At 36.9% G+C, this 13,933-nt stretch overlaps 1 protein-coding gene across 3 annotated transcripts in view; it reads right to left on the bottom strand.

Moving 5' to 3' along the window:
* The window catches only part of WDR3 (WD repeat domain 3), a 31,063-nt gene that overhangs the window by 7,677 nt on the left and 9,453 nt on the right, over positions 1 to 13,933 (bottom strand). For all 3 annotated transcript variants that reach the window (XM_032249594.1, XM_032249596.1, XM_032249595.1), the window contains exons 6-19: positions 13,536 to 13,631; positions 12,207 to 12,317; positions 11,922 to 12,023; positions 11,296 to 11,393; positions 10,553 to 10,660; positions 9,531 to 9,761; positions 6,986 to 7,079; positions 4,726 to 4,827; positions 2,780 to 2,865; positions 2,496 to 2,631; positions 1,729 to 1,785; positions 608 to 708; positions 276 to 387; positions 8 to 142 (exon numbers count right to left, since the gene is read on the bottom strand). In XM_032249594.1, the coding sequence (XP_032105485.1) occupies positions 8 to 142; positions 276 to 387; positions 608 to 708; positions 1,729 to 1,785; positions 2,496 to 2,631; positions 2,780 to 2,865; positions 4,726 to 4,827; positions 6,986 to 7,079; positions 9,531 to 9,761; positions 10,553 to 10,660; positions 11,296 to 11,393; positions 11,922 to 12,023; positions 12,207 to 12,317; positions 13,536 to 13,631 (1,569 nt within the window). The remainder of the gene's footprint in view (positions 1 to 7; positions 143 to 275; positions 388 to 607; positions 709 to 1,728; positions 1,786 to 2,495; positions 2,632 to 2,779; positions 2,866 to 4,725; positions 4,828 to 6,985; positions 7,080 to 9,530; positions 9,762 to 10,552; positions 10,661 to 11,295; positions 11,394 to 11,921; positions 12,024 to 12,206; positions 12,318 to 13,535; positions 13,632 to 13,933) is intronic.

Raw genomic sequence — 13,933 nt, forward strand, 5'->3', positions numbered from 1 at the left:
TTCTTACCATCTCCCTTTCTTCCTCAAGAATAAGAGGCTCCCTTGTTCTCTCCCAAAGCCTCAGAGATTTGTCATGGGACGATGAAACAACATAGTCTCCACTGGGGCTTACGGCCAAGCACCATATCTCCTGGTGATGCCCCTAGAGGAAAAAAAAAAAAAAAAAAACTCAAGTAAGAATATCTCATCATTCATAGACCACTACTTAGTGGGTAATTAAATATTCTTAAAAGTATTTCTTAAGTACTGAGCAAGCAAAGCAGGCACGTGGTTACCTCCAGAGTCTGTATGTGTTCAAATTTGTCTGCATCCCACTGTTTAATCTTATGGTCTTTCCCGGCAGTGAAGAAGAGGTGAGACTTAGGTACAAACTGTAGGTACATCACACTGAAAAGTGACAGAAATATTCAAATGTTGTAAAATTCCAGGTTAGTAAAAAGAGTTTTACACACATAAATAACATTTGACTAGCTAGTTCTAGAGTGTTGGACTATATTTTAGAACCTATTATCACTGCCTGAGAACACTGAAAAATAGACCCAGATGCTCAAGGAAAGTGATACCTACAGGTGACTTAAAGGGAGGCCTTTGAAAAGACTATACGTACCTGTCATCATGTGCAAAGAGAGACTTGTGGCAGTCCCCAAAGTCCAAACCCCAGATTTTCACATTCCTATCAGCGGAGCCAGTTGCTATGAGTGCTCCATCCTATGAGAAACCAAAGTAAAACATTACCTTGATTTTTGAATTCTGGATATGAACAAAAAGCTAACCAGAATATTTAACCCATTTCTTTCAAAAACATTAAAATGAAGCCAAAAAACTGATTTCATTTCTCTATTAAAAACGCTCAATTATTTGCTCTTACCTACAGTGGTACTTTAAAAGCTTGTTAAGTAAAAGCATGAACCTTGTGACTTAAATACTTTCGTACTGTCATAGGGCAGTGCTGTGCCTTAATGTAAGATTGTCTATTTACTTTGTTAGATGGGAAAAAGATTCTCTAATCTCTGGCATGGGATTTGGAGAGAAGGTGGAAGTGAGAAAAAGAAGAGAAGCTGAGAAAGACTCTACTAGAATGTTTATGTATCCCATGTTCCCTATCACTATTTCTCTTCTCTCTCCTATTTCAATGCCTGGTTTAAATGGTTGTCAACATAAAAAAAAATAGAAATACATTTAACACTGTAACTTAACTTTGTTAGTGCACTGATCAGACAGCTATGAGGTCAACACACAGAATAGACATTGTTTTTAAATATACACTGCCACTTCTAATCAAAACTAGATATTGGGAAATAAATGATTTTGGTCAAGAGACCAAAAGTCTACATAGCGTAAAATACCATAACTATCCAAATACAAATCCAAGCTCCTCAGCACCATTATCCTTCAGAACAAAAAGGAATGCCTTTTTAAAAGTCTTTCATATTTTAGTGGATTCTACCAATTTTAGTATTTTAAATAACAAAATACTATTTGGGAGATCTATAAGAGGGATTAAGAAAATATAAGGATTGACTGAGATAATACTCGCAAAATTATTCTGAAAACATTAAAGTGATACGTATAAGATACTATATATTAAATTGAGACTTTTTAGAGAAAAATATATAACAGAATGATAAAAGCAAATAATCTAAAATGAAGACATCAAGCCAGAAATGAGGAAGTATCTGCTTTAGAAAAGATAACATATTACTGAGACACTATTTAAACTTTACTTACGTAAGAGATGTCCATGCAGATAACAGGCAGTTTGTGTCCATACAGTGAGAGAAAAAACTAAACATTAAAAGAAAAATAATAATTCATGTCTGTTTATAAAATATAGGTATAATTTATTACATGTAGGTCTAAAATATGACTTGAAAATACAATACTAAATACATTTTTTAATTGCTTTACATGTGTATTTTCAAAGAAAAGCCATAAAAGACAGCTTGGTAAGAGCACCTGTGTCCAATACACAGATCCTCCATGCACATGCCAAGAATACTGCAGTATAGTGGAGGCAAGGAGGCCCCCAGAAGCTTACTGCCTCAGTCAGATCTCTGGATCGCTTCACTGAAAAGATTTCAGAGCACCTGGTTTCACAAAAAAATTCCCAGGCTCAACCCATTCCTATCAACTCTCTGGGTGTTAGTAATCTATATTTTTAAAAGCAACCCAAATGATCCTAATATATAGCCAAGTGTGAAATCACTGCCTAGGACACCTAGCAATGTTATAACTACTTAGTATGACAGAATTTTCTGGGCACAAGATTTTTTGAACATATAAAATATAACTTGCTTTAAACAAAATTTATGAACCATAGAATTATTTTAAAATGCTAGCTTCTCTAGGATACTTACACTGCTTTGATTCACACACAAATTTTTAGAACTGTACTACTACTGCTAAGCACAGTCACGGCCACTTCTTTACAGTCTCAATCCAAATTCTTAAGCTCAGTCAGAAAGGGAAAATATCCCCAGGCATAACCACTATACCTTTAAAGTATCAACATAGAAAATTTTCACGGTACAGTCCAGCAAAGACACAGCCAATAGCTTTTGATTGGGAGAGTAACTGACATACAGAACATCTTCATCTAGTTGCAAGGTTCGGGTTTGCTTCACAGAAAGTCTAGCACCACAAAAAACATCAAGAAAAAAATTAATGAGAACACAAATTCTGATAAATCCTAACTCTAACAACAAATAATACGTACGTTTGACATTCAATGGTTCCCCATTTTCACTGTAAAATATGGACATAAAAAATGTCTACTCACCTCTTTTGGGTACTATTTTCATCTTTCACCAACTCAAAATCCCAGAATTTGACAGATTTATCTGCACCACCTGTCACAAAGCCACGCTGAAAATCAAATCAAATTCCAATTAAAAACTATTTTAGCGTATAAACTTTGCTAAGAAGATACATTTTAGAAGTCTAAGAAAGTATTTTTATTTAATGGCATGGGATAAAAATTAAGAAAAATGTGGTTCTCTCTAGCCCCTTTCACTGCTCTTTTGGATCTACTGCCACAAACCTTAAGTGAAAATTCCTACCATTGACTAACTTAGGCAGAGATAATAACCAGTGAAAAGCTCTAGTTATACTATTATCTAGCATCAAGAAGAAACAGAAACTCTCAGTAAACTAGTTTCAATATAGAATGGATAATCTAGATTTGTTTGAAGTATTTACCTCAGAAGGATATACATTTAGTACTGCAATGTCCCTGCCTAAACCATTTTTGAAGCTGTTTTCCATTATCAAGAAAATTAGTCTCATTACATGGTGCTGTTAGTGTAAAGTACATAGAACATGGAGTCAGAAAGCAGAATCTCAAGTGTCTGTTCTGCCACTTCATAGATTCATAACACAGAAAACAACCTTTCCATGATCCCTAGTTTTGTTGAAAAAAAGACCACACAGTTTATGGAAAAGATAGAACACTCTACAAATGCAAGATTTATTACTATTTTGGACTCACAGCTGTTTGGTTTGGACCCCAAATGGTATTAACCACTCTAAACTTCAGTTTTTTTTCCAAAACTAAGATCTATTTTCAATGGATGAAAATTTTCTACCATTGAGACTATTTAAATAAATGGGCCAAAATTTCTTAAGGTATTGTCAAAAAAGTATCTCAAGATTTTCTAAGCAACAGCACCATTACTAGAATAAGCAGTTTGCCGGGAACTGCTTTGAAGGCGAGCACATTTTTATTGACTTGTAAAGGCTAACATACTTGCTAAAACTTCTAAGCTTATAGAGTCATAGATGTTTGGGAAAAAAGGGGAGCAGCAAAGTCTGCTCAGTTCTCTGCATCATGTTGCCCAAGAGCATATTCCCCCTTAAGAAGTATTATGAACACTGGCAAAACAAATCATGAGGGTAAGCAATTTGATGTCATGTTGCTGATGAGGCAAAGTAGGCAAATATGAATTCATTTCATAATGACAGCTAGTCACTTACCGGGTATATAAGAAGGTATCGCATATGAAGAGTAAAGATTAGACCAAAAAAACCCACAGGCCTTTTTTAGAGAAACGAGAGAAATCTTTCTTAGCAGCAGTAAAACTTAATATAAGAATTGATGTTTTGTGGAAGATCTTAGAATTGCTTGCCTCACTTACTGGGAAAAAACATATAGGAAGTGGCCTTTAGGGACACTTTAACTTGGAAAGTTACAACACTAGTACAACAAGTCTTAACACATTTAACATTTGCTTGTTGAAAAGCAATGTCATAAAGTCAAATAACATTAAACATGTTTTACTTTTTCCTCACAAGAACATAAAAATTATGGAGGGGTAAAAAACATCTAGCCATCTAAAATGGAGAGATGAATCATTCTGCCTATACAAACAAACTAGCTGTTACAGGGTGGTTGGGGTATGCTACTCATAAGATTTCAGAGTGTCTTCCAACTAAAACTTCCATGATCTCAGTATGAAAAACCTGAAATCAGATGCCTATGTAAGGAAATAATCACCCAGTAAACCCAAAAATGCAAATGGATAATGCTGGCCATTTTGCCTTTCTGACATTTCCTTGGGAATCTGCAAGAACCTCCCCTTTCCCCTCCCCCAATAAGACCATTTAAGTGTGTGTTAAACAACTACAGAATACTAAATAAAAAGTTTGGCCAAAACCAAAAAAAAAAAAAAAAGAATTGAGAACTATAGCCAGAGGGAAGTCCAGAGCTTTAAAATCTGGTTTAGTTACCTGATCTGGAGAGAGGGACATGGACCATAAGGCTCCATCATGTGCGTCTATTGTCTCCAGCAGATTTCCTGAGGCCAAGTCATAAAGCTGCAGTTTCCCTGTCTGGTAAGACACAAAATGAGCACAGCTCCAATGAACATACCTACAACCTCCATGATTCATGCCTGCACAATTTAGAAAGACTTCATAACCAAGCTGCAAAAATGTGATCGATTGCTTAGGAAATGGATCCCACATTCCATGTTTTGTATTTCCTATCTAATTAAATGCTATTAAATCCCCTACTAATGTGCTGAGTTAACCCCGGCAGGGCTGTCATGGTGTACAAGTATGGAATAATACCATTGTGTGGTACTGGACATATTACTTTCATTGGTTCCACAACTTTAAAAGGAAAATATTATGACCATTAGGCAAATCAGAATAAACAAAATAACAAACGCAAACCTAAAAGCCTTGAAAGTTTGGCCAATCCCTTAAGGGGACAATCCTCTATAGTTATTGGCTCAACCAACTCTTTTCCATCTGCTTTTGGTTTTCTCCTCTACATTGACAATAAGAAACGGGATCTACCTATAACACTAAGGAAGACAATGAATTAAAAAAAAATCATAATGGCATAGAAAGCAATCACTCTACAATTCCTGTTTAAAGGTTTATATAAGCCATAGTCATGGCGTCAGCATGTAACACACACACACAGGCAAAGCATGCTTTATGATGAGCTTCTGCACAATGTCTTACAGAGAGCATAAGCTTGAAGACTTGAGTACCAGGTCTGCTTTGTGCCCACTGGCAAATTCATCCCCATGAACCTAGCTTTTCATCTGCAAAATGAAATTTATAGCGCCAATGTTTCAAAGATGTTGTCAGGATTAAAGAAGATAATATATATTAACTGCCTAGCACAGCCATAAGCCAGAGATTGCATTTTAGTCACACGGTAGTCTTAAGCAATTCAAAATATACTTTCCCAACAGCAAATCGGAGATGGACGTTTGTTGCAAGAATGAATGAAAAAAGGAGGAAAATTTTGAAATGTGAATACGTTTCCTGGCATTGTTCCTAAAATCGCACCAGCCCATATTATATTTGTTGAGCAAAAAATATCCATTGTAATCCATATATTTTACAATAAAACTCATGTACATATGCCTTTGTTTTATGGGAATAATAATGACAAATACTTGCAAAGCACTTTTCAAAACACTCCATAGACCTTGTTCCATTTTATTCTCACTGCTGGTACAACCACTCCTGCTATTTCTGCTATCAGCTCTATTATTCATTAGGTATCTGCTGCAAGCTAGTTTCTCTGCTAAGAGTTTTGCATACTTCAGGCTGGGCGTGGTGGCTCATGCCTGTAATCCCAGCACTTTGGAAGGCTGAGGCAGGCAGATCACGAGGTCAGGAGTTCGATACCAGCCTGACCAACATGGTGAAACCCCGTCTCTACTAAAAATACAAAAATTAGCTGGGTGTGGTGGTGTGCACCTGTAATCCCAGCTACTCAGGAGGCTGAGGCAAGAGAATCGCTTGAACCCGGGAGGCAGAGGTTGTGGTAAGCTGAGACCATGCCACTGCACTTCAGCCTGGGCAACACAGCAAGACTCCATCTCATACTTATCTCTGTGAAATAGGTCATTAACATCATTTTCCATGAGAACACCAATGTTAACAACCAGTGTTAAGGTCATATAGCTAGTAAGTGCCAGAGCCTGGTACCAGTCCATCTAGTAGGAAAGCTGCTGTCAAAAATCAAGTGTCATCATCCCATAATATAAACACACTATGAGCAGTTACGTGACTTGCTCCAAATTACCCATTTCTAAAGGGCAGAAACTAAATATAAATCCATGTCTATTTCCACATGGTTGTCCCCCAATCTGACTATCCCTAGGAATGAGGACTTGATCAGTTTGTCTTTACTGAATGCTTCTATCTGCCAAGCATACTAGGTACTTTTATTTTATTATTACCCTTAATGTTTTATAATTAATTAAAACACAATTTCATATGTGCTCATAAAAAGACACATGAATATTAATGGTAGTTATCTCAGAGTCATGATTTTAATTTTCTTCTTCATAATTTTTAACAAAGAAAACTTCAGTAAACAAACAACGCAATAAACTAACATCCTCCCAGATTACTTAGCTCTAGTACATCTCCAATATGCTAAAAACAGGAACCAGATTTCTCAACTTTATGTATTTGGAGTAGAAAAGCTCCAGATATCCCAGAAAAGGTCTCCATTTACCTTTGTTCCTATGATCACCTGTCTATCCCCAGGTACAAAGAATGAGCAAAGTGCATATTCACAGGTCATCGTGCGAATACACTGCAGTGTAGACCTATGAAAAAGAAAACATAAAGAACTCATGTGAAGAGATCTGCTTCCCCATTTTAGAGGTCAGTGTGTATGTTTCAATACACTTACTCAGACAGATGAACATAAAAGAAGATAAAAGTCTTAAAAACCCTTGACTCACATACAATTATAGTCACGGGAGAAAATACTAAAGAGTATCAAACTTTGTTTACTTTGTAGGGCCTCCAAATCCTAAGGAACAGAAATCACACAAAAGCAGGTAGAAAAAAGTGTCTGCTGGGCTCCACAGAATCCAATCTGCCATTACCAAGACGTCAGTGAATCTGAAGGATTACAAGTCAAATCAGTACATCATGACATATCCCTGCATTTTTTATAGGACCACATTCACTGATTAAAATATCTCAAATGTCCACTTAACAAACATTTACTGAATGCCTACTATACACCAGGTGCTGTTCTAGGTGCTGGAGATAAAACAGTGGACGAAACAGCAGAGGTTCCTAACCTCATAAAGATTAACAGTCTTTGGGAATAATAAATATGTAAACACTTGGTATGTCAGATGATAGGTGCTATAGAGAAACATAATGCTGGGAGAAGAGGATGAAGAGTGCAAGGAGTAGGGTAAGAATGATAGGACTGTTATCTGATAAGACATGGAAAAAGTTTATGGATCAATGGGGAAGATTGATCCAGGCAAAAAGAACAGGGAGCACAACAGCTATGAGGCAGGCACATTCTTGTTCTGTTGAAGGAATAGCAAGGCCAGTGTGGCTCTAGTGAAGGAGAAGAGGAAAGTAGTAAGAGATAAGGTCTGTAAGGTAGGTAGAGTGAGATGGAACTATTCAAAGTGATCTAACTTCTACTATTAAAAGATTACACTGGTTACTGTGTTGAGAACAGACTACAGAGGAGCAAGCAAGAACACAGGGACACCAGTCAGGGGGCTATTACAATAACCCACGTGAGAAATGACAGTGGTTTGAATGGGGCAGTGGCAGTGCAGGTGGTAAGATGAGGCTGGATCTGGAATAAGTTTTAATGGTAGAGCTGATAGGATTTGCTAATAGATTGGATGGATATGGGATATGAAAATAATGGGCCGGGCATGGTGGCTCACGTCTATAATCCCAGCACTTTGGGAGACCAACATGGGTGGATCACTTGAGGTCAAGAGTTTGAGACTAGCCTGGCTAATATGGTGAAACCCCGTCTCTACTAAAAATATAAAAATTAGCCAGGTGTGGTAGCACATGCCTGTAATCCCAGCTACTCGGGAGGCTGAAACAGGAAAATCACTTGAACCCGGGAGGTGGAGGTTGCAGTGAGCTGAGATCACATAAATGCACTCCAGCCTGGGTGACAGGGCGAGACTGTCTCAAAATAAATAAATAAAAATCAAGAATGGTTATAAGGTTTTGGACTAGAACAACTGGTATCGAGTAATTATTTATTAAGGTAGGGAAGTCTGAAGGAATAGCAGGTGGGAAGATTTTTGGAGAAATTAGCATCTTAAGTTTGGTCTGAGACATATAAAAGTTTGAAATACTTAATATAGACATCCAAGTGGTGATACGAAGTATTTATATATATGAGTTTGATGTTTAGGGAGGAGGCTAAAGCTAGATATAAATTTATGTCTCATCACAGAGAAAGCTACATGACAGGAGATATAAAGTGAGTTTGCATAGACAAAAGGTCCAAAGACTGCCCAAAAGCACTCTAACACTTAGAGGTCATAAGGATAAGAAGGATGGAGGAAGGACTCAGAATAAACAGACAGCAAGGGAAGGGGAAATAATGAAAGTCAAACAAAGTGTTTCAAAGAGGGAAAGTTATCAATTCAAGGAGAGAGCATAAAAGAAAGCTTTTAGCTCACTGGATTTGGAAACATGATCCCTGAGGATAATGACTGTTTTGAGAAATGGTGGGGACAAAAGCTTGATGGAGACAGATGAAGACAGAATGGAGAAAAGGGAATCAGAGAATGGGGTCCTAACGGGAGAGCAAAGCAGGGGTGAGAGAGGATTATTACTTCCTTTAAGATGGGAGATATGATCATTAGCTTACACGTTTGGGGGGTATTTGGTTTGACGACAGAAGGACGGTGTAAAACAGTCATCTAGGAAAGTAAATGAATGATGAGAAATTAGGGTACAATTACTGGGCACCACTAACAGCCCACTTTTTATTAAATTTAAAGAGTAGGTAGTATGGCTGTATGTTTTTCTGCAGCCAAGTACAGCTATAAGCTCTAGACAGGGAACACACTTCCTTTTTTTTTTTTTTTTTTTTGCACTACACTTTAAAAGGCAACCTTTTCTTCTCTAAGCTCCATAGGCCAATGGCCCAAGTGCACTACAGAGAATTGTATTGAGGGCCTTAAGAAGTTAATGACCAAGAGTAACAAAAAAATTAAAAGTAAAGAAATACTACTGAATACAGCTATATGAAAAATTATTTCACGAACCTGTTCCATATTTTAACAGAATCAGCTGATGCTGAAAGAACAGCTATATTGTCTGAGCTGAATGACAAAGTCCGCACATCACTGCGATGACCCCCGATGGTAATTCTGCTTGTTCTGACAGGCTGAGGAGTAGGCAAGGATGGATTAAATGAATATAACTCCACCAGGTTGTTCTGTAGCAGGAAGACAGCCTTTAACTCTCCTTGAGGTGAATGAATCAAGTCAAAAGATCTGCATGAGAAAATAATCATAAATGTTCTATCTACCATCTTAGCTCACAATGTCCTCTAGCCATATAAAGTTTGAATAACTATAAATAATTTTTCAAATAGGAGTGCTCTGAGGCCAGGTGAGGTGGCACACACTTATAATCCCAGCACTTTGGGAGGCTGAGGCAGGCAGATCACTTGAGATCAGGAGTTTGAGCTTAGCCAACATGGCGAAACCCTGTCGCTACTAAAAATACAAAAATTAGCCAAGTGTGGTGGCACACACCTCTAACTGCAGCTATGGAAAGGCTGAGGCAGGAGAATCGCTTGAACCTGGGAGAGGGAGGTCACAGTGAGCTGAGATTATGCCACTGCATTCCAGCCTGGTCTACAGAACAAGACTCCGCCTCAAAAACAGCGCTCCGAATATGCAGTAGTAGGTGAGTGGCTTTTAAGTAAAAAAAAAAAAAATCTAGGCTCACATCCTGGTTCTGATACATACCTTGTTTTTATGTATGTATTCTTTATAAGTGAACTTATATCCTTTCTGAATGTGGGACATACTTCCGTTTTTTTTAATTAGCGGCAGGAAAAGACAGCAAATGACTAGCTAAAAGGATACTATAATAATCCAAATACGAGACAGTAAGTGGGCCCATGGTGAGAGCAACAGGAGCAGAGTGTGACACAGATGTCTCATGACCACTGTCTCCAAATATATAATTCAAACAGACAGTTTACAAATAGCATGAAAAAGCCCGCAATACTTGGGAGTTTACTACGATAACTTCAGATAATTTATTTTTTACTCACTTGATTTTGGCAGAAGTTTTGATATTAGTCACCCGTTGGATTTCATCTTGCAGAGTCATTTCAACATTAATTTCAGGATCTTCTTCCACTCCTTTGCAAGAATTTAACCTAGAGAAGAAGAAAAGTATATCATGTTCTTACTTTTCTAGAAGCAGTTTTGCTCTTACTTGAGTTCAAAATCTGGTCCCTCAACCAACTATAATTCTGGAAAAGTCACTTAACCACACAGGATTACCATGAGAATTAAACGATGCAGTATATGTGGAAACACTTTGTACACTACAATGTCATAAAGTATTATTTCACTTAATAGATACCCTTAAGAAATGGATTCTGAATATAGTAGCCCATAAAATTTCCTGCAACAAGCCCTTTTAATTCAAACTAACCCCACTGAAATGTCTCTGGTTATTTTTCTAATTTCAGGACTTTTTAGAAAACTCATTAACCCGCACTTAATAATCCAACCATGTTAAATAAACCAGAGTAGGTCTCAAAAGATTTGCATAGCCTAAAATGCAACAAAATAAATAAATGGGAAAAAAAAAAAAAAAAAAAAAGATTTGCGAAATCAGGTGATTTTCTCTCTGAGACTTGATAAAATTGGATTATCAGTACCCAATTCTTCTCAAACTTTTAATGGTAATTGATAACAGAGTAAATACTAAAGAAGCCAGTGTTTTTTAGTAAAATGGGGCCACCCAGGACACTTCGTTATTAATATAAGTATTAAAAAAACAAACTTTGCTTTCTTTCTAGCTTTCTTCATCTTCTTATCCATTTTCTTGTGAATTTCCTCTTTGGAAAGGATGCAAAACAATTCTAGCACAGAATCGGTTCCCTAGAAAGGCAAAAGGTTATTATGAGTCAAGGAGAGACAATCTGTAATTTACCTAATTGTCAGTAAAAACCAAACAATATTTATTTTTCTTCCCTTACTAGTTGTATTACCTTGGACAACTTAACCTCTCTGGGTTTGCTATCTCATCTGTAAAATGAGAATACTACGTCCTACTTGCATCATTGCTCTGAAGACTAAATAAGAAATTAAATGCTTTTAAATTGCTTAGAAAAGCCAGTATTTAATAAATGGTTGCTAATAATAATATTGGTACAAAAGTAATTGCGGTTTTTGCCATTACTTTTTAAATGGCAAAAACTGCAATTACTTTTGCACCAACCTAATAGTAATTATTTTTTGTTTTATGCTAATAAAGCTAGAAATTATAGATCCACACAGTACCATGTGATGAATTATTAACATGAGTAAAGAAACATTTATCTTTACATTGAATATGAAAGAATGAGTGTTTGAAAGGAACAGCCCAGTCCTTATTATTTTGGTACTCATATTAAGTATGGTACTCACATGGCAAGCAAGAATCCTGCCTGTCTTGTCAACGGCAAGGTTTACAACTCTGTCTCTTCCTTCCCGCATTATGGAACCAGCTTTTCTACATGAAAGGATGCGCTGCAGAAGAAGCAAGAACACATGAAGGTTAGATGTAAGTTCTGCTGAACTTCTGAAAAAATTGTAATTCTATTAAGTACAAGTTACAAAAATATGCTCTAAAGTGATAATTCCCTAAAAATCTGCAATTCTCACTTTCCCACTATTCAACACAATAAAACATAAGAAACAGAAATGAATTACATCCTCAGGGGCTTCATCCATCTCAAGGGTACCATCCTCTGTCTCAAGAGTATCTTGTATTCCAGAAGACCCTTTGATTTTCTTGGGCTTGGGTTCTTCCAGGTCTTCAATCTGTTTTATAAAAATGGGAAAATAAAAGCTGAAATAATATGTTTCAGGAGGCATTTTGTTGTTGTTGTTGTTGTTGACAGAGTTTTACTCTGTCACTCAGGTTGAAGTGCAATGCATATTCATATCTCACTGCGGCCTTGATCTTCCAGGCTCAAGCCGTCCTCCCACCTAAGCCTCCCAGATAGCTGAAAGCACAGGCATGCACTAATTTTTAAATTTTTTGTAGAGACAGGTTCTTGCCATATTGCCCAGACTGGTCTCAAAGTCATGTGTGGACTCAAGTGATCCTCCTGTCTCAGCGTCCCGAAGTGCTGGGATTATAGGCATGAGCCACTGTGCCTGGCCCAGGAGGTGATTCTTAATCCTCAAGACTTAGAAATCTTTCTTATGACCAATAATAGCTTCTAATCAGTGATCTCCCTGATCAAACCTCTTCAGTAGCTGGACAGGTATCAGAACTTATTAAAAACTAACTACGTAATATACAAACAAAATATTACTCAGTATACTATCTCCAGAAACTTTCTATAGCATAAGGACTACTGTTTAGTGACAACAGTGAAAAATTAATGACCCATTCTTCACTAACTTCAAAATTTTCTCTGTATTTAGGTGAAAGGCCAACCATATTCTAGAAAGGCAGACTCAAACGGGTATTAGGAATTGCAAAGGCATTGCAAGACAGGTTGATACATTTTCTCCTTAACTAAAGAAAAGAGAACCCCTAGACTACTAGTGTAACTCCCACTGAAATGGCTGCTGGACACAGCACACACTTAAATCTAGCTACACCTAAGATCTATAAGTTTTTTTCTATGTAAATTCTTTGAATGTCTAAGAAAACATTATAGATCTTTTCAGAATATACATATTCATAAACATAAAATTCTACATATATGTTTGAGGCGAAAGGTTCGCAGATACTCTGAAGGCCATCCATGGACACCCAAAAGTCCAAGAATATCTGATTAAGAGTGCCACAAACTAAAACATTAGTATTACCAGAAGCTGTACGCCTAAAGCTACCTTATGAGCTCAAATAAATGAGGACAATGAGCATATAAGGAAGAAAAACTGTTTAGGTGTTGCAGGTTATCGGTGTGCTAGAATTCTTTATAATACTATGTAAAGTACTCAATAATTACATCTGATTCCAAATCCAAGGTGCTTATGAAACTTCTAAACATGACATTGCCCATGATTTAAAAAAGTAATTACCTCTTGCAGATAAGTTATGTCCCATGCCCTCAGTTCACTGTCTGAGGCCCCAGTGATGAGTCGCTTTTCTTCTGACACCAGAACCAACCCCCATACCTATAGAATACAAAAGGATTTGAGTAATATGATTTTCAAGAGACTCCAGGTAGCATAATATGATGTTCCAAAAGTCTAAGCACACTGTAGTAAAATGTCTTTAGTAATTTAAAGGCAAAGAAAAGGCATATTGAGAACCCTTTCAAAATGCACCAAGAAAAATCTCACTTTTACAGAGAAAAAAATGGCCTGTGGTGAAACTGTTACTTTTGTGATACCAGGAGTTTCTCTTTTACCTCCTATAATCAAATTAAGATAATGGCTGTTTAGTGTAAATCTTAACTAGAATCCACTCAAATGAT

The sequence above is a fragment of the Sapajus apella genome, unplaced genomic scaffold, assembly GCF_009761245.1.
Source record: "Sapajus apella isolate SASKATOON/1434 unplaced genomic scaffold, GSC_monkey_1.0 scaffold69, whole genome shotgun sequence".
NCBI classification, from domain to species: Eukaryota; Metazoa; Chordata; class Mammalia; order Primates; family Cebidae; genus Sapajus; species Sapajus apella.